Here is a 20,039-nt window from a genome sequence, read left to right as displayed (position 1 = left end):
GGGACCGGCAGGACGGGCAGGGCGGCGGGGGCCGGGGGCGGGGGGAGCGGCCGCCGGCGCGGCCTTGGCGTGGCGGGTGCCGGTGGCAGTGCCAGCGTGGTGGCGGTGCCGGTGGCGGGTGGCGGGTGGCGGTGGCAGTGTGGTGCCGGTGGCGGTGCCGTACCTGCGCGCAGTCGGCCAGCAGGCTGAGGCGGCAGCGCCCGCGGCGGATCTCCATCTCCAGCGCCGAGCCCCGGGCCCACGGTCACCCGGCTCCGCTCGTTGCGGCAAAACATGGGTACCGGGAGCGGTACCGGGGCTTGGTCCCGGGTGTTGTTGGTTCCCACCGGGACGGTTCCCCGGCTGCGAGCTGGGAGAAAACCCCTCCCCGGCCCGGCGCCTGGCCACCGGGCACGGGCGGGACGCACCGGGACAGGCCGGGCACACCGGGACACACCGGGACAGGCCGGGACACACCGGGACAGGCCGGTCCCGCCGCCCGGCGCCGCTGCGAAGCGCCCGGGGAGCCCCGGGGGGACCGTCGGGAGCCAGAGCGGGGCCGGGACCGGGAACCGGGCGGCTCCTGGCACGGGCAGGACAATGGCCCGAGTCAGCGGCGGCAGCTGCGGGGTGGGGGGGGGTGAGTGTGTGTGAGAGTGTGTGTGTGCGAGTGTGTGTGTGCGAGTGTGTGTGTGGGGGGGTGTCTGTGACTGTGTGCGTGTGTGAGAATGTGTGAGTGTTGTGTGGAGGGTGTCTGTGACTCTGTGTGTGTGACTGTACTGTAACACACACATGTACACACATGTGTACACACTCTCACACACACTCACACACGTGTGTACACACTGTACATACACACACTCACCCCCCCACACTTTGACACATGTACACATGTGTACACACACACAGACACACACGTGTGTACACATGTACACATGTACGCACACGTGTACACTCTCACACACTCTCCTCACACTCTCACACTCACACACACACGTGTACACACACACTCCTACTCACACTCTCACCCCCCCACGTGCCCCCCACTCGTGTCAGCGCGGCCCCAGAGTCCCGCGGCCGCTGGTTCCGCCCGGGCCGCGCTCCCCCCGCCCTCTCCTCTGCCCGCTTCAAAGATGGCGCCGCCGGCGCCGCCACCCCCCGCGCGCCCTCCCCGCGCGTGTTCCGCCGCGCCGGGCGGAAGCGGGTCCGCCCGGAATCGGGTCCCCCCCTCCGTCCCCTCCCCGGACAGCGGCACCGGCGGCGCCGGATGAGCAAGGCCTGGCGGCGCGGCAGGATGGAGGGCGGCGAGCACGGTGAGGGGCCGGGGGCCGCCCGGGGCTCGGCGCTGCGGCCCCGCTGGTCGCTCCCCGCCGGGGTCGGGCCCGGTGGCGGGTCCCCCGGGCCGGGCTGACGGCGGTGCCCCCCGCAGGGGAGGAGGCCGAGGCGGGCGGCGGGCACGGCTCCCACAAGAAGAAGCACAAGAAGCACAAGAAAAAGCACAAGAAGAAGCACCACCATGAGGCGGCGGGGCCCCCCCCCCGCGCCCGAGCCCGCCACCGGCCTGCGCAAGCCCCAGCTCAAGCTCAAGATCAAGCTGGGGGGGCAGATCCTGGGCACCAAGAGGTGAGGGGGGCCGGGGGGGGTCTCTTCCCCCGCCCCACAGGCACCGCGGCCCTCGCCCGGACGCCACATCCCGCCCTCGGTAGGGCCGGGGGTCCCCCACGTGTGTGTGTGTGTGTCCCGGCCTCACCGGCTGCCCCCCCGCGCTCTCCCGGCAGCGTCCCCACCTTCACGGTGGTCCCCGAGGCGCCGCGCTCGCCCTCCCCGCTGATGGTGGTGGACGAGGAGGAGGAGCCCACGGAGGGGGTCCCCATCGAGCAGTACCGGGCCTGGCTGGGTGAGCCCCGGGGGCGGCGGCACCGGTGGGGGGGGGGGGTGTTGGCTGTAGGGGGGCTGGAGCAGGAGGGGGAGCCCGCAGGGATGCGCTGGGTCCCCCTTGCCGGGCCGTGCCCCCCCCCCATCGCGGCTTCGGGGGCGGCCTGACCCCGGGGTGGGGTGACACCCCCCCCGGTGACTGTTCCCCCCCGCCGCTGCCCGGCCCAGACGAGGACAGTAACCTGGACCCCTCGCCCCTGCCGGACCTGGACTCGGAGAGCTGCTTTCCTGCCCGCGAGGAGGAGGAGGAGGAGGAAGAGCGCTGGCTCGACGCCCTCGAGAAGGGCGAGCTGGATGACAACGGGGAGCTCAAGAAGGAGGTGGACGAGTCCCTGCTGACGGCCCGACAGGTGAGGGGGGCCGGGGGGGTCACGGAGCCGCCTGGGGGGTGCAGCCCGGCCTGCCGCGGGTCTGGGTGCCGGGGGGTGCCGCAGGGGCTGGGGTGGAGGGGCAGGGAGGGCCCCGGCGGCGGGGTGACGGTGCCCCCGTGCCCCCGCAGAAAGCCCTCCTGCACAAGCAGCAGAGCCAGCCGCTGCTGGAGCTGCCCATGGGCTACAAGGCGAAGGAGCTGACGGAGGAGATGCTGGTGAAGCGCGAGGAAGCGGGCGCGCAAGCGGCGCCTGCAGGCGGCCAAGAAGGCGGAGGAGAACAAGAACCAGACCATCGAGCGCCTGACCAAGACCAACAAGGCCAAGGTGAAGACGCTGCGGGAGCGCAAGGCCAAGCAGGCGCCCTGCCCCGTCGTCCATTACTGCAACGCCACCGACCGCATCACCGTCTCCTTCCCGGCGGGCATGGCCCTGCCGCTGCTGCCCGCCCCGGCCCCCGCCGTGCCCCCCCCGGTGCTCTGCGGCGTGGCCGGCTGCTCCAACCACAAGCGTTACTGCTGCTCCCGCACCGGGCTCCCGCTCTGCAGCCTGGCCTGCTACCGCCGGAACCTCCAGCTGCAGGAGGCTGCGGCCTAGGCCCGGCGGGGGCGGCCATGGACAGCGGGGGGGCCCGGGGCTGTGGGGCGGCCCCAGCCAGGACTGAAGGGGGGGGGGGGGGGGGAGGGAGGGGTGTCCCGCGGCGGTGCCACCGCCCGGTGCCGCGGAGCTGATTAAAGGTTGTTGGCGAAGGAGCCGTGTGTGGGTCCGCCGGGACGGGGAAAGGCCCGACACGCCCCCCCGCCGTCACGGGCAGCGTTGCGGTACCGCCCCCCCACACACCGGGAGGGTTGTGGTACGGCCCGGCCCAGCGGTCCCGGGGGCGGGGCAGCGGGGAGCGCCCTGCGGCAGCGCCCATTGGTCGAGGCGGAGAGCGGCGGTGTTTGGTTGGTTGGTTTCTCCGCCAATGGCACGCTCAGGCGCTGCCCGCGCCCGCGGGTTGGCCGGGCTCCCGGCAGCGCCCTCCCCGGGGGAGGTTCCCGGCCAGGCAGGGGAGGCTGCGCCCGTCCGGCGGTGGAGGCGGCGCGGGGCGGGGCCGCCCGTTGGCCGACGCGCCCGTCAGTCGCGGCCTTCTGGGCGGGGCGTCGCCTCCGGTTGGTGGCGCCGGCCGCCAATCGCGGCGGGGGCGGGGCTCGGTCCCTTTGTCTCTGTTGTTGGGCGTGAGGCGCGGGCAGACGGCGCCCGATTGGCGGGGCCAGGGCGGCGGCGGCGCCGCCGATTGGCGGGCGGCGGCGAGGCGGCGGCGGATTGGTCGGCGGCGGTAGGGGGCGGGAGCTTTGGCCCGGGCGTGATGGCGGCGGCGGAGGCTGCGGCCCGGGCGGCGGCGGCGGCCCGGGCGGCCGGGATGGGGGCGGCGGCGGCGGGGCAGCGGCTGCTGCTGCGGGCGGCGGGGGCCGGGGCCGGGGCGGCCGAGCGGGCGAAGCCGGCGCGGGGCCGCGGCGGGTTGTAGGCGGCGCCATGGAGCGGCCCGGGAGCGGCGGCGCCGAGGGGGCCTGGGCCGCGCTGCTGGGCCGGCAGCACCAGCAGGTACGGCGGGGCGGGGGGACGGGGGGGGCCGCGGCGCCCCGCGGAGCCCCGGGCCGGTGTGACGGTGTGGCTGTGCCCGCAGGCCCGGGAGTACTGCCCGGGGGTGAACAACCAGCCCTACGTGTGCGAGACCGGACACTGCTGCGGGGAGACCGGCTGCTGCACCTACTACTACGAGCTGTGGTGTGAGTGCGGGCGGGGGGCCCGGGGGGCGGGGGGGACTCTGGGCCCCCCCCGGGAGGCGGGGGGTGACCCCCGCTCCGCTCCCCGCAGGGTTCTGGCTCCTCTGGACCATCCTCATCCTCTTCAGCTGCTGCTGCGCCTACCGGCACCGCCGGGCCAAGCTGCGCCTGCAGCAGCAGCAGCGGCAGCGGGAGATCAACCTCATCGCCTACCATGGTGCCTGCAACTACCCCGCCTCCATGATGGACCTCAGTGAGTGGGGGGGCCCAGACCCCTTTTATCTCGCTGTCCCCTCTGCGACCCCTTTTATCCCCCCCACCCCCTGGCATTTTTGTCCCCCAGCCCCCTTTCCTGTGTGTATGTCCCCCCCTCCCCACCCCCTTTTACCCCCCCACCCTGCCCCATCCCAGCTGCACCCTCCAGGAGACTCGTCCTGGGGGTCTGGGGGAGGCCTGCGCTGACCCCTGCCCCCCTTTCCCCCCCCCACAGGGATGCTGGCTTCCTTCAAGCTGCCTGCCTATGAGGAGGTGGCCCACCGGCCCGGCACGCCGCCGCCGCCGTACAGCGCCGTCCTGGCCCCACGCGGCAGTGGCCACCGTCCCCGCCAGGGTTCCGGCAGCCTCACCCTCTCGCCCAGCTCCGAGAACTCCACCAGCTGCTCCTGCGAGTCGAGCTGCGCCACCTCCCCCAGCAGCACCTCGCTCTCGGCACGGGCCACGGACGAGACGGGGCACAGCCGGGCCAGCACCCCCAGCGAGGACGGCGGCACCAGCAGCACCGGCACCGGCGCCAGCTGGGAGCTGCCCCCCGAAGAGCCGCCGGCACGGGGGGCCCCGCACAAGCACGCCCTCTTCTCCTCCACCGTGGACTTCTTCGAGGCTGACGGCCACCCCTGCTCCGACATCGAGGAGGGCGAGGAGGAGGAGGAGGGCAGCAGCGGCGCGGCCCGGGAGGAAGGCGGCAGCGCCGGTGAGCATTTCCGGCACCGACGCCTGACGGGGGACTCGGGCATCGAGGTGGGGCGTTGCCAGGAGGAGGAGGAGGGCGAGGGCGAAGGCACCCACCTCCTGGGCAAGGCTGGCCCCGCGCCCCCACCCCGCTGCCAGAGGCCCGGCTCGCCTGCGCTGCCCGTCTGAGCCCTGCCCGCACCGCTGCCCGCTCGCTTGCCCGGCCCGCTGCCTGCGCCCTGGCGCGGGGTGGGGGGGGGGGTCGGCTGCGCTGACCTGGCCCCCCCCTCTGCCCCCCCCCCCCCCCCCCCCCCCCCACCTCAGCGCAGCCTTTTGGGGTGCAGTGGCACGACCCCCCCCCCCCAGCCCCAGGGCAGAGTGGGATGGGCAGCACTTCGGCAGGGAACAGCCCCCCCCTCTCCCCCTGTGCCAGGGGGGCTTGGGGCGGTGTCCCGGGGTCTGGACTCTCACTGCGGAGCCCCCCCCTCGCCCCGACTGACCCCCCCACCCCCCACCCCGCCTCATCATCTCCGGTACCTGGCGCGGCGCAGCCAGGCCCCGGGGTGGCCCCACCGGAGCCCCCCCTCCCCTCCGAACTGCTTCCAGGGGTTCCCGTGCCCACCCTGCGTGTCCCCCCCACACCCCCCTTCCCCCCCACTTGCTGCCGGTGGCCCCGGGGCCGGTGCCACTGCCCGTGGGGGGGCCTCATCTCCGCCGGGGCCGGGCGGCTCACGTAGCGTTCTCTCACCATTAAAGAGATGTGGAAGTATGGCAGCCCCCGCGCCTGCTGGGGGCACCGGGGCTCAGCTGGGCCCCCCCACCCCTGCCATGGCTGCCCCAGCCAGGGGGGGACAGGACAGAGCCGTGACCCCCCCCAACCCCGACACAGGCAGTGACAGGCCAGAGTGGTGGAGGTTTATTCTGGGGGTGGAGCGGGGTGGGGCTCCGCACCTGAGAAAAACGGGCAGGGCAGGCAGTTGCCTGCAGCCCCTAATAGTCCTCGGCCATCACCAGCACGACCAGTGCGGACCAGCCGGCGAAGGGGCGGCAGCCCTGCCCGCGGCCCGTGCTGTCGCTGTAGTGTTCCCAGAGGAAGCCGCTCTCGGAGAACTGCCGGTAGACGTTGGCCACCAGGTTGTGGCGCAGCTCGCGGTAAAGCTCAGCCGCCCGCTCCCGCTGCGGCCCCGCGGCCTCGGCGTAACCGCGCAGCGCCCGCAGCGCCAGGTAGTTGATGTTGACCCAGACGGAACCGCGCCAGTACGGGGGGTCGTGCTGGGTGTTGCGCTGGAGGTAGAAGGGGCTGTCGCGGGACAGCGAGCGCAGCCCGAAGGGTGTCCAGAGCTGCCGCTCGTCGCGCAGCGTGGCCAGCACTGCCGGCAGCCGCGGCGAGTCGGGCCGCAGCAGCTGCAGCAGCAGCGGGAAGAGGCTGACGTAGCCCAAAGCCCCCACGAACTGCGGCCGTGGCGCTTCCCGCACCTCCCGCACCAGCCGCGGGGGCGGCGGGGGCCTCCCCGGTGCCGCCGGCATCCCCCGCTGCCAGCGCAGCCCCACGGCCGCGCTGTGGTTGCCGTAGTCGGCGAAGGCGCCCAGCTCGGGCGCCCAGTGCAGCCGTTCCAGCAGCTCATTGTCGCTCAGCGCCCGCTCGGCGGCGCGGTAAAGCCCGGCCGGCTCGCCCAGGCGCTCAGCCACCGCGGCCAGCACGCCGGAGGCCAGCGCCATCCAGCAGCGCAGGTCCAGGTGCCGCTCCTCGGGCGAGGGGTGCGAGGCGCGCGGGTAATCGTCCAGCCCCGAGGCCAAGGTTTTGGGGTTGAGGAAGAGCTCGTGCTGGGGGTCGCGGCCGCGCCAGCGGAAGGTGAGGGGCAGCGGCCCGGCCTGCGTGCGGTTGTACCAGTCGTACCAGGCGTGCAGGCGGGGGAAGAGGCGGCGCAGGTAGGGCAGGGGGGCGGCGGGCAGCAGCGCCTGCAGCGCCAGCAGCAGCGTGGGGGGGTTGGCCGTCTCGCTGCGCTGCAGGAGAAACTCGGGGGGCACCTTGGCCCGCGCTTCCTCCCCCAAGATCTGCTCCCGCGGGATCCAGCCCTCGGCGTTCATCAGGTCGAGCCAGTGGGCGATGACCTCGCGGCTCAGCGCCGGCGCCCAGCGTGCCAGCAGCAGCTGGTGGAAACCCTCGTCCCAGAGGAACCCGCGGGGGAAGAAGGAGCGGGAGGGGACGGCGGTGAAAAGCGCGGCCTCGGCGGCGGGCACGGGGCGCTCCTGCCGCGGCCCCTGGACCAGCGAGCGGCCGTGGAAGTAGCCCATCCCGCCCAGGAGGTCGCTGAGGGCGGCCTGGGCGAAGCGGCGCTGGGCCGGCGGGAAGCCCTTGCGGGCCAGCCCGAAAGTCTCCTCGAAACGGCTCTCGAAAGCGGCCGCGTGACGCGACAGCGCTGCCGACAGCGTCCCCCCCGCCAGCCGCCCCGGCCGGCCCGCGGCGCTGCCCGACTCGAAGGTCACCTCGGCGACGGCCGGTGGCTCCAGTGTCACCTGGTGCAGCAGCAGGCGCCCGCGGGGAGGGGGAGGTTCCCCCGGGAAGCCCCCCAGAGCCTCCACGGCAAAGAAGCGGCGGCGGGGCCTCCCCGGCGGGGCGAAGACGAAGCGGTTGCTCAAGCTGCCGCGCACCAGCTCGGTCAGGCGGTGCAGCCCCGGGCTCGGCGCCTCCAGGTAGTTGTAGCTGCGGAGGGAACACGGGGGTTGAAGGATGGCAGGGAGCAGGGCGGGGGGACGGGGCGGGGGCGTCGCGATGAGGCACCTGGCGTATTTGGGGTCCTCCCCGCTCTCCGTCGTGGGGGGGAGGAAGGTGAGGGTGAAGCGCCCCAGCTCCTCCGTCGTCCCCGTCACGGCCGCCAGCCGCGTCCCGTTGTCCAGCCGCGGCCGCAGCGTGCCCTGCTCGTCTGTGGCCACGTAGAAAAAGAGGGAGAGGAGGGGGGTCGGGCCGCCCGCGGCCTGCGGAGGAAGAGGAGGGTGAGGGAGAGGCGAGGAAGGGGCCTGCGCTCCCCTCCCCACCGCCTCACCTCCGTCCGCGCGGTGACGCGCCAGCTCCAGTCGCCGCCGTGTTCCCCGCCGGGTCGTTTAACGAATTCGGTTTTCAGCACCAACCCCTCGTCCCGGATCTCCTGCACCCCGAAGCTCTCCCCGTCGTGCATCCGCCAGCCGTAGCGGGACGGGCCGTCGCTCTGCTCGCAGGTGTGGCGTAGAGCGCCGCCGCCTTCGCGCTGCTGCAGCCACATCAGCCCTGGGGACACCGGGGGGGAGCGGGGGGGTTCAGCCGCGGTTCCCGGGCCCGCCCCCCCCCCCCCGACCCCCGCCGCTCTCCCTCACCGGTAACGAGAGAGCGCGGGCTGCGCGTCTTCATCCCGAAGTAGACGTGAGGCCGGTAAGTGCCCCAGAAAAGGTGGGGTGAGGCGAGAGGTCCGGTAGAACCGGGGGGCAGCGCGGGGGGAGCGGGGTGGGGGGTGACGAGGCGGGAGGCCGCGCTCCACCGGTCCCACTCCACGGCGGCCAGGCCCAAGGCCAACACCGCCACCGCCAGCGCCGCCGCCAGCGCCGCCGCCCGGGCCCAGCCCCGCCCCGCGCCCCGCTGCGGCTCCGCCCGCTCCCGGCGGTTCCCCCGCTCCCGGGGCCGTTCCCGCAGCCCGTCCCCGCCGCGTCGCCGACGTTCGCCCGCCATGGCCCGGCCGCGCCGCTGACGTCATCAGACCGCGACGGCGGCAGAGCGGCGCCGCGGTGGGGGGGGCGGGAGCGGGCGGCGGGGACGGCGCCCCCTGGCGGGCGGGAGGGAAAGTGCGGGGGGAGGTGTCCCCAAAACCCGGCCCCGAGGGGACAAGGACCCCCCCGTGTCCCCCCCCAAACACACACACAGGCCACACTCAGCTCGCCCTCGGAAGCCGCTTTATTGTGCCCCCGGTCGGCCCCACAGCCGGGCAGGGGTCCCGGGCGCAAGGCAGCGGCTGGCAGGGGGGCGCCCCTGCCCCCCCGGGAGAGGCGGGGGGTGACAGCACGTTCCGGGCCCCCCCAGCCCCCAGCCGGGTGCAGGGCCGGCAGCGCCCCGGGATGGCCCCGCTCACTGCTTGACCCGTCCCCCATCGCCCTCGCTCACGAAGCGCTTCCGGCCCCTGCGGAGGAGGAGGAGGAGGAGGATGAAGGCGGGGGGGGTACCCCCTCACACCCCCCCCAGGCCCCCCGGTGCCGGTACCTGGCGGGGCAGGCGTCCCGCAGCGCCCTGGTGATGATGCCGCGGTCGAAGCAAAGCTCCACCAGCCGCTCCAGGAGGCCGTGGGCCAGCGGCACGTCCAGGCTGATGTCCCCCAGCTCCTCGTACACCCGCTGGAAGCCCTGGGGGGGGTCACGGAGAGGGACACACACACACACACACACACACAAGAGCGATGTCAGCCGCGGGGCTGCCCCCCGACCCCCCCACTCCGTCCGCCCCGCGCTCACCCGGTTCATCTGGTCCAACGTCACCAGCCCCGTCTCCCACAGCACCTTCAGCAGCGTCACCATCTTGGCCACGGGTTCCTCCCCGGAGCCTTCCAGCACCATCACCACCGCCTGCGGGCAGCGGGCGTCAGTGGGGGCATGGGGGGACGCCCCACGGGACCCCCAGCACCCCCCTGGACCCCCCCGGGTCTCACCTCGTAGACCAGCTCGTGGTGGAAGTGGGGCACCTCCAGCTCCCGCAGACAGTGCTCGGCCTCCGCCACCTCCCCGGAGAGCAGGTACTCGCGCAGCAGCAGGTTCATCTGGGGACAGAGGCAGCTGGGGCGGGGGCGCAGGGACACGGCGCTGCGGGGACACGGCGCTGCGGGGACACGAGGGAGGACAGCGTGGGGACGCGGCCTTGGCAGGGGGGAACAGACACGGTGAGTTCTGACGCAGGGAGGGTGCAGCCGGGGTCACATCCTGAGGGAGGGGGGTGTCCGTGGGACATCTGGGGGCACAGCCAGAGGCGGGGGGGCGTGCAGGGAGGACAGACAGAGCAGAGGGGTGTGTCCGGGGGGGGTCATGGGCAGGGCTGGGGGTTGTGGTGCGGGACATGACCCCGGGGGGGTTGGTGGGACGGGCTCTGACCTCCTTGACGAGGTGCTTGACGGGGCGCTGGCCGCCCCCCACGCCCCAGACGTTGTCCAGCCGGTTGACGTCGCGCTTGATGCGGAGCAGGACGGCGGCGCGGTCGAGGGCGGCCCTGCGGGACAGGCGGGTGACAGCGGCCGTGGCGGGGGGTGCTGGGGAAGGCGGTGGCGGGGGGGGCCGGGGCGGCGCTTACCTGGCGTGTTCACAGTCCACACGCCCCTTGTAGCGCTCCAGGAAGTCCAGGGGCAGCGCGTGGTCGGCCACCGCCCGGGCGATGAACTGGCCCAGCAGCTGTGGACGGAGAGTCAGTGCCTGGCCACGGCACGGCCACGGGCCCCCTGGCACGGCCACAGCCCCCCCGAGCATCCCCCAGCACAGCCATGTCCCCCCCATGTCCCATCCCTGCCCCCTGCCCACGCCCGCCAGCACCTGGGGGGCCTCGGGGGTGTCGAGGATGAGGTCGGGCAGGTCCCGCAGCATCTTGTCGAAGGCCCAGGCGATGTCCTCAGGGGTGACGACGCGGCCCACCAGGTCGGAGAGCAGGCGCGAGGTCAGCTCGCGGTGGCTGGCCTTGCCCTCCAGCGCCAGGGCCACCGCCAGCGAGGGCACCGCGTGCCCACGGCTGCCCAGGTTCAGCCCCCGCAGCAGCTCCTGTGCCCGGCACGTTACCCCCCGCCAGGACCCCCGGAGCCTCCTCAGGGGACCCCCAGCCTCCCCCACCCTCAGGAGACCCCCCCCTTTCCCTCCCCATCACACCCATGAAGGTCCCCAACCGCCACGGGATGCCCAGACCCTCCCCGAGGGACCCTGACCCGTCCCCGAGGGTCCTTGTCACCCGGGGGCCCATGTCCCCTCCCCCAGGGATGTTCCCCACCCCCAAGGGACCCCCTTTTTCTCCCCTCATGGCCCTGAATGTCCCCCCGCCAAGGAACCCCCCTCCCCAAAGGGTCCCCATCAGCAGTGGGACCCTTCCCCCCCCAAGGGCCCCTTCCCCACCCCACCCTGCCCTGTCCCCGAGGGTCCTTGTCACCCAGGGGCCCCTGTCCCCCCCCTGCAGCCCCCTCCCCGCCGCACCATGACCTCGCTGGTGTCCCCGTGCTCGAAGTACTCCAGCACCATGGGCTGCACGTTCTTCTCCAGCTCCCCCTCCTCCAGCTCGGGCACCACGGTGGCGTAAACCGTGTCCCCCTGAGGGGACGGGATGCTGCCGGCCCTGCCTGCACCGCTGCCCGCAGCCGGACGCTGCCCACAGGGGGGGGCGGGCTGGGGGGGACACACTGGGGCCGTACCTGAGCCACCTCGTCGTAGTTGGGGTCGCGGGCGTCGGGCTCCTGGTAGCCGTAGACCACGCCGGGGGCACCCCAGACCCCCTTGCCCCCAGCACCGCCTGCACCGGGCAGCCACAGGGTGAGGGGGGGGCTCAGTGGAGGGGGGCAATGAGGACCCCCCCCGGGGGCCCCCCCCAGACACAGAACTAAGCCTGGGGCACTGGGAGGGAGCTCAGCCCCACAGAGAGGGGGGGACAGGAGGGGAGTGATGGAGCTTTGTGGGGGCCCAGCCCCACATGGGGGGACAGGAGGGGTCCCAGCCCCACAGGGGACAGAGGGGGGGTCCCAACCCCACGGGGGACACAGAAGGCAGGTGATGGAGCTGCATGGGGGCTCAGCCCCACGGGGGGGACAGGAGGGGTCAGGCAGGGTCCCAACCCCACGGTGGGGGACAGGAGGGAAGTGATGGAGCTTTGTGGGGTCCCAGCCCCACGGGGTGGGGGACAGGAGGGGTCCCAGCCCCACATGGGGGGACAGGAGGGGTCAGGCAGGGTCCCAGCCTCACAGGAGGGGGACAGGAGGGGTCCCAGCCCCCCGGGGGACACAGTTGGGGCCTGGCCGGGTGCTGCTGCCCCCTCCTCACCTTTCTTGGGCAGCCCCCGGCCCTTGCCCGTGCGGGAGCGGCGGTCGTGGGCCCGGCCCTTAGGGCTGCCGGGCTCGGGGCCGGGCTCGGCGCCCTCGGAGAGCGACTCGCGGGTCGAGTCCCGGGAGGACGCGCGGCGCAGCCGCCGCTTGGCCTTGGCCTTCAGCCGCGCCTCGTGCAGCAGCTTCTCCTGGGGGGTCCAGGTGCGGGGACCCCCGGCCCCCAGCAGCTCTTCGTCCCCGTCCTCCTCCTCCTCCGCGGCCACCGAGGAGGGGCCCTGCACACCGCGGGCACCGTCACCCCGCGCCAGGGCCTCCCCCAGGACCCCCATGGCACCCCCCGGCTTCCCCCAGGACTCCCAAGGGACCCCTGCCACGCACCCCCAGCCTCCCATGTGCCCCCCAACCTCCCCCAGGATCCTCATGTGCCCCCCAGCCTCCCCTGGGACCCCCACAACATACCCCCAACCTCCCCCAGAAGCCCCATGGACCCCTGGCCCTGCCTTGGGACCCCCAAGGGACCCCTGCCACCGTGCCTCCAGTCTCCCCCAGGACCTCCATGTGCCCCCCCAGCCTCTCCAGGGACCCCCATGGGCTCCCACCCTCTGCTGGGACCCCCACAGTGCACCCACAACCTCCCTGGGACCTCTATGGATCCCCCCCATGCACCCCTTGGCCTCCCCCAGGACCTCCAAGGGATCTCTGCCACATTCCCCCCAACCCCTCCTGGGACCCCCATGCGCCCCCAGCTTCCCCAAGAACCCCCACATACCCCCCCAAGTGCCCCCCAGCCGCCCCCAGGACCCCCATGGGACCTCTGCCATGTGCCCCCCCAACCTCCCTGGGACCCTCCCCAGGACCCCCAGCCTCCTCTGGGACCCTGAAGAGGCTCCCGACTTTCTCTGGGACCCCCATGTGCCCCCCCCAGACCCCCACCCTGGCTTTCCCTGGACCCCCTGCCATGTGCCCCCCAACCTCCCCTGCGATCCCCAGCCTCCCCCCAAGTGCCCCCTGGGACCCCTCGTCCTACAGGGACCGCCGACCCCCCTCCGCTGCCTCCCCCACCCCACACACGTAGCACCGGCCCGATCCCACCGGGGCTCAGCCCGGAGAGGGGGGGCAGTGGGGGGGGGGGGGCAAAGTCCGGTGCCGTTACTTGCCGTAGCGAAGGCGGCGGCTCCCACCTCGGTGGCGGGGACGGCCATGGCAGGCGGCACCGGGGCCGCACCGGGACCGGGACCGGGAAAAGGGGCGCTTGGCTCGGCCCAACCCCGCCCCGTGACGGAAGTGACCGGAGATGGCGGCATCATGGGAGCCGTAGTCGCACTGGGGGGGGTGTCCGGTATCCCCGGTCCCCGGCATCCCCCTGACCGGGACGACGGGCGCGCCCGTCGTCCCGGTCAGGGGGATGCCGGGGACCGGGCAGAGCCCCCCCCACCGGTTCCCACGAGCACGGTGCAGGCAGCACAGCTGCAGGCAGGAGGGCAGTTTTGGGGTGCCGTGACGCGCCACAGGGAGGGAAACGGCTACCGGAGAGCCGGGCCGAGCCGTTTTATTGCCGCCGCGCACGGTCAGGCCTCGGCGGCGTCACCGCCACCACAGCGCAGCCGGGGCAGCCGCCACCGCCGGGCCCGGTGCAGCCGCAGCGCCAACCATTGCTGCTGCCCCCCCGAGAGGTAGAACTCGGGGACCCCCCCGCCCCGCAGCCGCGCATCGGCGACGGGCAGGGGGGTCGCCGCCGTCGCCGGCACCTCCAGGGTCTCCAGGCCGTGCAGGCTGCCGGCGCACGGCTCCTGCGGGTGGGCGACGGTGCCGGAGCCTGGTCGGGGAGAAACGGAGTCGGGGGGGGCGGTTCCGGAGCCTCGCACCCCCACACCGGTGCCACCCAGGATGGTTGTAGCCGCGCGCCGGTGGCCGTGTGCCCCCTCCTCGCCGCCGTGACTCACAGCAGCGGCGCAGCGAGCGCCAAGGGCAGGGGGTCCCTCTGGCCCCCCCGGGGGGTTGCTGCAGGAGGCAGAGGATGGCCCCGTCCATCTGCTGGAAGACGCAGAGGGCGAGCAGGCGCTGCCGGGTTTCGGGGGGCAGCCCGGAACGTTCCGAGCCCAGCAGTTCCCGCACCAGCTCCACGTCCTGACGCAGCTGCAGAGCTCCCTGCAGGCTGGGGGGGCACCAGCTGCCGTCAGCACAGGACCCCCCCTCTCCCCAAGCTCCCCTTGCCGCCGTTGGCTACCTGAATTTGATCCTCCTAGCCAGGATATGATCCATCCAGGCCTCCAGGAAGGCTGTGGTGGCCCACGCCAGGGCGGGGGTCTGGGCGTCGCGGGGCAGCAGCCGGGCAACCGGCAGCACCTGGCCCAGAACCGCCTGTGCCGCTGCCACCGCGTACGGGCTGGGGGAGCCGGGCAGCTCTGGGGGGGGACACACACACTCAGCCCTGTCCCTGCGGCCCTGCCCGGCACCGAGACCCCCCCCCAGACACCCACCGGTGCAGGGGCCACCCCGCCAGTGCTTGCCCAGTGGCATCGTCTGGGCGAAGATCTCGGCTGACACCCGCTTGCAGTCGGTGGCGAACATCTGCAGCGCGTCCCCCGAGAAGAGCTGGGGGGGCAGAGGGGGGGTGTGACACGGCCACCCCATGGCACCCTGCGGCCCCCCCGGGCTGGGCCCAGCGGGAGCGGGACCACGGGGCATCCCCCCCGCCGCCGTACCTGGATGCTGGCGGCCACGGAGCGAATCTGGCGGCAGAGCTGGTGCTCAGGGGGGGATGGGGGGACGGGGGGCAGTGAGGGGGGGGCAGCTGCAGGCTCCGGGAAGGTCCCGCTCACCAGCACCACCAGCTCGTCCAGCTCCGTCTTCAGCAGCTGGAGGGGAGAGGGGTGAGATGGATCCTGCCCAGTAGCCAGCTCCACGGCCAGCCCCCAGCCCCATGGCCAACCCCATAGACCCATAGCCAGCCCCACGGCCAGCCCGATGGCCCCATAGCCAGCCCAACAGCCAGTCCTCAGCCCCATGGCCATCCCCATGGCCAGCCCTCAGCCCAATGGCCAGCCCCATAGCCCCACAACCAACTCCAACCCCACAGCCAGCCTCACGGCTAGCCCCATGGCCAGCCCTACAGCCAGCTCAGCCCCACAGCCCCCCAGCCCCGCATACCGGCAGGTCCCCCTGGGTGAGGAGCAGGAGCTGGGGCAGGGCCCGGGCCGCCCGGTACCGGCAGGCGCTGCCCGTCAGCCAGGAGCGGGCAGCCTGCGCCGCAGCCAGGCAGCAGCCCAGCACCTGCAGGCGCAGGCAGGGCGAGCGCGGGGGGCGGCCTGGGGGTGACGAGAGGGGTCACAGGGGCTGGGGGGGGGGCAGCACAGAGGGGGCCCCCGGGGCCCGCCCCCCCCCCAGCCCCCCCCACTGACCGGGCAGGCAGGCGGGCAGGGCCCGCAGGCAGCGCAGGGCAAAGGCCAGGGCCGGGAAGAGCCGCCGCAGGCACCGCGCTGTCCTGCTCCGCACCGGCACCGGCGCTGGCGAGCGCGTGTCCGACAGACCCAAGCCCAGGGCGCGGGTGAAATCTGGGGGGACAGGGGTGGGGGCACCGGTCAGCAGCACCCGCCTGTACCCCCCACCCCGCACCCCCCACCCCCCGTACCTCTGTCCCAGCTCCGGAGAACGCCCCGGCAGAGCAGGCGCAGGCAGAGGCCCCCCAGCTCCTCCTCACACTCTTGGGGGACACCGGCTGTGGGGGGGGGGACAGGGCGTGAGGGGCCAGCGCACCCCGCGGTGACCCCCCAGCCCCGGTCCGGCCCCCACCTACCCTGGGCGAGAGCATCGCTCAGCTCCCGTGCCGTGGCCATGCCCATCCCGCCGTGGGGCACCCCCAGGCCACGCCCCAGCGCCTCAGCGGCAGCCCCCCAGAAGAGCGGGCGGTACCGCGCCAGCAGGGCCTCGGCCGCCAGCGGCTTCTCCCCCTCGGGCTCACGGAGGACGCGGTGCCGGAGGCCGTCGGCGGAGGCCACCAGCACCCCCAGGATGAGGCCCATCAGCTCCTCGTCCTCCCCACACAGCGCCCACAGCTCCCTGGCGAGGCCCGGCGGCTCCTCGTGTCCGGAGGGTCCCACATCCACCGCAGCACCACGCTCCGGGGGCCACGGCACCGCCACGTCCTCCCAGCAGTCGCCCCGTGCCCCGTCGCCCCCGTCCCGCGGCTGCAGGAGGGGCTGGAGCCGCTTGGCCGCCAGCCAGCCCCGCTCGGCCGCCAGTAGCCCCAGCACCCTGGCCGCGGGGAAGGCGTGGGGGCAGCCACCGGCGGTGCCCAGCTCCAGGGCCAGGTCGCCCACCACCCGGTTGTAGATCTCCAGGCCCTGGAAGACGTCGGCGAGCAGCGCCGGGGCCGCGGGTCCGGCCCGCGCCAGCGCCCGCAGCCGCGCCTCAGCGTGTCGTTCGGCCAGCCCCGCGGCCTGCCGCACCAGCCCCAGCAGCGCCCGCCGCATGCGGGCCACCGGCTCGTCCCCCCGCAGCGGTCGCAGCCACGGGTCGCCGCGCGTCCGCCGCCACAGCCCGCTCCAGCGCCCGGCGTGCGCCCGCAGCTCCCGGCAGAGCTCCCGCAGCGGCGGGGCGGCCCCCAAGTCTCCCGCCGACAGCTCCGGCAGCACCAGGAGCCGGCGGAGGAAATCGGAGGCGGCCTTCAGCCGTCGGGCGTAGCGGCGGGCGAGGCGCAGGCGGTGGCCGTGCCGCAGCAGGGCGTGCAGGACGGCGCCGCGCTCGGCCACACACCGGTGGATGGGGTGGTGGGAGAAGGCGGTGCCGGTGCCGTCGCCGGGCTGGGGCCGCACGTGTCCCCGGACGGTCTCGGTGCGAGGGTCCTCCCAGACGCGGAGGCAGCGGCGCAGCCCCACGCAGCTCAGCTCCAGCGCGGCCAGGAGTGCCGGCGCTTCCTCCTCCTCCTCCTCCTCCTCCTCCTCCTCCTCGCCGAGGCTGCGCAGCATGGCCTCCGTCTTTGGCGGGGAGCGGGCCGGGCCCCCACGGGGACGGGGACCCCCGGTGTGGGGTAACGCGGGGGGCAGCCCCGTGGGCACCCCAGGGAGCCCCCGGCCCCCTCCTGGCGCAGGCCCCGTCCCGCCGGGCTGCTCCTGCCGGCTGCCAGCGGCACGCGACGCGTTAATTACGCATTAATTGCGCAGCACTCGCCACCCGTCCCGCCCCCCCTCGGTGTACCCCGACCCCTCCCGCCTGGGCTGCGGGCGATGAGGGGTTAACCGCGGGGCAGGGGCGGAGCTACGGGTGAAGGGGGCGGTGCTACAACCGGGGGCGTGGCCGTTGGTGACGGTGCCCCGCCCCTCGCCGCTGGCAGCCGCGGAGCCGCGCCCACCCCCGTGGCCACGCCCCCTCCCCCGTTGTCAAGGAGACGGCGAGGGCGGCCCCGGCCCCGGCCGGTGTCCCCGGTGAGGGGGCAGGGCCCGGGGGGCTGCTCGTCCGTCCCGGGCCTCACCTGCAGGCGGGGCTCCCCGCCGCGACGCTCAGGGCCGCCGTCCTCCGCGCTGGGCCATCCCCGGGGGCGGCGGGAGGAAGCAGGCTCAGGCCGCGCCCGCGTTAATCCGGAGGAACGGGCAGGGCTGACCCGCCGCGGGGGTCAGCGCCGCGGTGCCCGGTGGAGGGCGGGGTGTGGGGGTGTTGAGCACGGGGAGGCGGCCGGGCCCGCGGCTTCAGGCCAGGCGGGAGGGGCACGCGGAGCCCCGGTGCTGCTGGGCGCGGGCCTCACGGGCCGCCGTCCTGCCCGCACCCAACATGGCGGCCGGGCAGCCTCGGCCGGTGCCGTGCCCCACTTCCGGTCCTGGCCGTGCCCCACTTCCGGCCTGGCCGTGCCCCGCTTCCGGCACGTCCAGCGGCGGCGGCCCGGGGCGATGCGGGGGGCGGGCGGGACGCGGGAGCCGCCGGGCCGGGCCTGGGCTCCTCCAGCTTCGGGGCTGCCCCCGCCGCCTGCCCTGGGGCTGCGTGCTCGGCCCGGCGGCTGGAGCGGCGGTACGGGGCGGGGAGCCGGGGAGCGGGGCTGGGGGGGTCCCGGGACAGGCCCGGGGCGGGTCCCGGGACGGCGGGTGCCGCGCCTTGAGCCGGCCCGCCGGGTGTGGGGGTGCCTGCGGGGCCGGGGCTCGGGGCGGGGGGCGGTGGCGGCAGGGAGGAGGAGGAGGAGGAGGAGGAGGAGGAGGAGCCCGAGTCCGGTCCCGCCCCGCCGCTGCGTTTCGGTTTCGTTTCCGAGGGCTCAGGGCTGGCTCCGCTCCCCGCAGCGCCCTTCTGCCCCTGGCACCGCCTGCCCGGCGCCGCCGAGGCCGAGCGCAGCCGGCGGCAGGTACGTGGGGACCGAGGGGGCGGGGGCGGGCCGGAGCCCCGGGGGTTCCCCGCGGGAGGCACCGCCGCCTCCCCCGGCCCGATCCTGCCGCCGCTCCAGCTGCCGGTGCCCGCCGCAGGACGACTCCTGCCCGGTGAACCCCAGCGCCATGTGGGAAGTGTCGGGGGCCCGGGATGCCTTCAGCCTCGGTGCGTCGGGCCGGGGGGGGGGGAACCTGGCGGGGTCCCGGTGCTCGGGAGCTGCCGCTGACGGCGCCCCGTTTACCCCCGCGCAGGCCCGGGGGTCTGGTACTGCCCGGGCCAGCTGGAGGAGTCCAGCGAGGAGGAGGAGGAGGAGGAGGACGAGGCGTGGCTCAGGTTCAGCCAGCCCTGGGACGTCTCCAGCGAGGACAGCGACCCCCCCTACAACTTCTGCGGCTTCAAAAAATCCTTCCTGTGCGAGGAGCCCCCCCGCGCCCCCCCCCAGCGCTCTCGAGGTGAAGCTGCAGCGGCTGCCCATGCCCTGGGGGCACCAGCTCACGGCCGAGGTGAGCGCCCCCCCGCCCCTACCCGCGGGCTGCCTGCCTGCTGCCCGATCCTGCCCCCACCGTGCCCCCTCCCGGCCCCTCCTCTCCTCCCTTCTCGGGGGAGCGGGGGGGAGGTTTGCCCCCCCCCGGGGCCATCCCGCTCTCCCGTTCACGGCGTCTCTCCCCCAGGAAGCGGAGAGGAACGCGCGGGAGCTGGTGGCAGAGGAGGAGCGGATGAAGAGGAAGGCGGAGAAGAAGAAGCTGAAGAGGAAGGTGGGTGCGCCCTGCGGAGGGGGGGTGTTTCCTTTCCTACCAAGCCCGGCCGCTGGGCAGGGGGGGGACACGCATCTCAGGGGCAGCCCCGGAGCTGCGGCGTGAGGCTGCGCTGCTCCACGCGCTCACGGCTCCGGCTCCGCTTTCAGAAGCAGAAAGACGGAAAAAACGGGAGAAACTGGGCCAAGAGCTGCAAAGCCAACAGGAGGCCGAGGCGGTGAGCGACCGTGCCGGGCACTGCTGCTGCCGGGGGTCCTGGGAGGGGGGCGGCCGGCAGCGCCCCACTCCCCGGCTGCCGTCTCTCTCCTCACAGAGCTCCTCGGCCCTGCACAGCGCTGGGGGCGCAGGGCCCCCCCAACCGCCAGCGTGGAGGAGGGGGCTGGACAGGCAGGTCCCAGCCCCTCGCCGTGCCTCGGGGGCAGCGTGGCCGCCTCGGGCGAGGAGGAGATGGAGGTGAGGGCTCCTGGGGTGCGGGTGCTGCCCTGCGGCCGGGGCCCCCGGCCCCCCTCGCCCACCCTGCCTCTCCCAGGAGGAGCTGGACCTGAGCTGCACCTTCGTCTTCAAAGCCGGCAGAAAGCGGGCGTGCGGCTGCCGGCGCCCGGCAAGGAGAAGCCAGCCCGGCCAGAGGGTGCGGAGCCAGGCAGGAGGCCGCCGGGGAAGGTGAGCTGGGCCCCGGGGGGCTTCTCACCGGCCCCACGGGCCCGTGCTGCCCGCGCTGCCCATCCTGCCCGTCCCGCAGGTGCCCCCACCCGTCCCCGTCCCCGTCCCGGACACGAGCGTGGTGCAGCAGAGCCTGATTCTCGCAGGTCGGTGCCTCGTTGGGGGCCGGCGTGGCTCCGGGCTGTCCACGAGGAGCTTGTTCCTTGCGCTGGGGGGCGGCAGAGCCCCTCGCTCCTCTGTGGTCCCCATGGTGGTGGGGCA

General features: G+C 74.6%; 6 protein-coding genes across 8 annotated transcripts in view; 3 read left to right on the top strand and 3 right to left on the bottom strand.

The window, feature by feature from the left end:
• Window positions 1–1,087: 1,087 nt before the first annotated feature.
• INO80B (INO80 complex subunit B) lies at window positions 1,088–2,964 on the top strand. Its single transcript, XM_074821696.1, is given in 7 exon segments — window positions 1,088–1,292; window positions 1,409–1,506; window positions 1,508–1,602; window positions 1,758–1,876; window positions 2,083–2,264; window positions 2,414–2,515; window positions 2,517–2,964. Coding segments are annotated over 7 exon segments (1,005 nt in total). The 5' UTR covers window positions 1,088–1,246; the 3' UTR covers window positions 2,880–2,964.
• Window positions 2,965–3,709: 745 nt separating this feature from the next.
• Window positions 3,710–5,765, top strand: WBP1 (WW domain binding protein 1). The gene is made up of 4 exons (XM_074821320.1): window positions 3,710–3,866; window positions 3,949–4,051; window positions 4,140–4,301; window positions 4,539–5,765. Exons 1-4 carry the CDS (start codon window positions 3,798–3,800, stop codon window positions 5,183–5,185), a joined length of 981 nt encoding a protein of 326 aa, XP_074677421.1. The 5' UTR covers window positions 3,710–3,797; the 3' UTR covers window positions 5,186–5,765.
• Window positions 5,766–5,897: 132 nt separating this feature from the next.
• Window positions 5,898–8,723, bottom strand: MOGS (mannosyl-oligosaccharide glucosidase). Its single transcript, XM_074821665.1, has 4 exons — window positions 8,348–8,723; window positions 8,041–8,261; window positions 7,779–7,972; window positions 5,898–7,700 (listed from the first exon to the last, which is right to left on the bottom strand). Exons 1-4 carry the CDS (start codon window positions 8,694–8,696, stop codon window positions 5,987–5,989), a joined length of 2,478 nt encoding a protein of 825 aa, XP_074677766.1. The 5' UTR covers window positions 8,697–8,723; the 3' UTR covers window positions 5,898–5,986.
• A 157-nt stretch (window positions 8,724–8,880) lies between these two features.
• LOC141922479 (programmed cell death protein 4-like) lies at window positions 8,881–13,403 on the bottom strand. Of its 2 annotated transcripts, none has more exons than XM_074821667.1 (11): window positions 13,197–13,403; window positions 12,014–12,290; window positions 11,392–11,489; window positions 11,177–11,290; window positions 10,532–10,753; window positions 10,296–10,393; window positions 10,100–10,214; window positions 9,664–9,814; window positions 9,470–9,580; window positions 9,222–9,361; window positions 8,881–9,141 (listed from the first exon to the last, which is right to left on the bottom strand). In XM_074821667.1, the coding sequence occupies exons 1-11, from the start codon at window positions 13,320–13,322 to the stop codon at window positions 8,896–8,898; spliced, it is 1,698 nt and encodes a 565-aa protein (XP_074677768.1). In that variant the 5' UTR covers window positions 13,323–13,403; the 3' UTR covers window positions 8,881–8,895. The 2 variants fall into 2 exon arrangements, with proteins under 2 accessions (XP_074677768.1, XP_074677769.1); XM_074821668.1 differs by having other exon boundaries at window positions 8,901–9,141; window positions 9,664–9,771; window positions 13,173–13,397.
• A 122-nt stretch (window positions 13,404–13,525) lies between these two features.
• CCDC142 (coiled-coil domain containing 142) lies at window positions 13,526–17,858 on the bottom strand. Of its 2 annotated transcripts, XM_074821664.1 has the most exons (10): window positions 17,486–17,858; window positions 15,812–17,133; window positions 15,647–15,733; window positions 15,417–15,569; window positions 15,166–15,323; window positions 14,721–14,873; window positions 14,496–14,610; window positions 14,243–14,420; window positions 13,959–14,170; window positions 13,526–13,831 (listed from the first exon to the last, which is right to left on the bottom strand). In XM_074821664.1, exons 2-10 carry the CDS (start codon window positions 16,980–16,982, stop codon window positions 13,584–13,586), a joined length of 2,475 nt encoding a protein of 824 aa, XP_074677765.1. In that variant the 5' UTR covers window positions 16,983–17,133; window positions 17,486–17,858; the 3' UTR covers window positions 13,526–13,583. The 2 variants fall into 2 exon arrangements, with proteins under 2 accessions (XP_074677765.1, XP_074677764.1); XM_074821663.1 differs by having other exon boundaries at window positions 13,526–14,170.
• Window positions 16,981–20,039, top strand: part of LOC141923137 (uncharacterized) — a 19,993-nt gene continuing 16,934 nt past the window's right edge. Inside the window, exons 1-8 of the mRNA XM_074823670.1 lie at window positions 16,981–17,153; window positions 17,264–18,528; window positions 18,615–18,866; window positions 19,035–19,122; window positions 19,271–19,335; window positions 19,432–19,571; window positions 19,648–19,778; window positions 19,858–19,928. Of these exons, the coding sequence (XP_074679771.1) occupies window positions 16,981–17,153; window positions 17,264–18,528; window positions 18,615–18,866; window positions 19,035–19,122; window positions 19,271–19,335; window positions 19,432–19,571; window positions 19,648–19,778; window positions 19,858–19,915 (2,172 nt within the window). The 3' untranslated portion in view covers window positions 19,916–19,928. The remainder of the gene's footprint in view (window positions 17,154–17,263; window positions 18,529–18,614; window positions 18,867–19,034; window positions 19,123–19,270; window positions 19,336–19,431; window positions 19,572–19,647; window positions 19,779–19,857; window positions 19,929–20,039) is intronic.

The sequence above is a fragment of the Strix aluco genome, chromosome 4, assembly GCF_031877795.1.
Source record: "Strix aluco isolate bStrAlu1 chromosome 4, bStrAlu1.hap1, whole genome shotgun sequence".
NCBI classification, from domain to species: Eukaryota; Metazoa; Chordata; class Aves; order Strigiformes; family Strigidae; genus Strix; species Strix aluco.
The sequence above is the reverse complement of the archived record's forward strand: the minus strand, read 5'-3'. Positions and strand labels throughout refer to the sequence as shown.

Excerpts from the sequence above, each read along its gene's own strand:
- WBP1 (XM_074821320.1), top strand. The coding sequence starts at position 3,798 with ATGGAGCGGCCCGGGAGCGGCGGCGCCGAGGGGGCCTGGGCCGCGCTG. Across the intron at positions 4,052-4,139 it reads CTACTACTACGAGCTGTGGT|GGTTCTGGCTCCTCTGGACC; the intron begins GTGAGTGCGGGC and ends CGCTCCCCGCAG. Across the intron at positions 4,302-4,538 it reads CGCCTCCATGATGGACCTCA|GGATGCTGGCTTCCTTCAAG; the intron begins GTGAGTGGGGGG and ends CCCCCCCCACAG.
- MOGS (XM_074821665.1), bottom strand. The coding sequence starts at position 8,696 with ATGGCGGGCGAACGTCGGCGACGCGGCGGGGACGGGCTGCGGGAACGG. Across the intron at positions 7,973-8,040 it reads GCGTCACCGCGCGGACGGAG|GCCGCGGGCGGCCCGACCCC; the intron begins GTGAGGCGGTGG and ends CTTCCTCCGCAG. Across the intron at positions 7,701-7,778 it reads GAGGACCCCAAATACGCCAG|CTACAACTACCTGGAGGCGC; the intron begins GTGCCTCATCGC and ends TTCCCTCCGCAG.
- LOC141922479 (XM_074821667.1), bottom strand. The coding sequence starts at position 13,322 with ATGATGCCGCCATCTCCGGTCACTTCCGTCACGGGGCGGGGTTGGGCC. Across the intron at positions 10,754-11,176 it reads GGGACACCAGCGAGGTCATG|GAGCTGCTGCGGGGGCTGAA; the intron begins GTGCGGCGGGGA and ends TGCCGGGCACAG. Across the intron at positions 9,142-9,221 it reads CGGGACGCCTGCCCCGCCAG|GGGCCGGAAGCGCTTCGTGA; the intron begins GTACCGGCACCG and ends CCTCCTCCGCAG.
- CCDC142 (XM_074821663.1), bottom strand. The coding sequence starts at position 16,982 with ATGCTGCGCAGCCTCGGCGAGGAGGAGGAGGAGGAGGAGGAGGAGGAG. Across the intron at positions 15,734-15,811 it reads GAGCGATGCTCTCGCCCAGG|CCGGTGTCCCCCAAGAGTGT; the intron begins GTAGGTGGGGGC and ends CCCCCCCCACAG. Across the intron at positions 15,570-15,646 it reads TCTCCGGAGCTGGGACAGAG|ATTTCACCCGCGCCCTGGGC; the intron begins GTACGGGGGGTG and ends CTGTCCCCCCAG.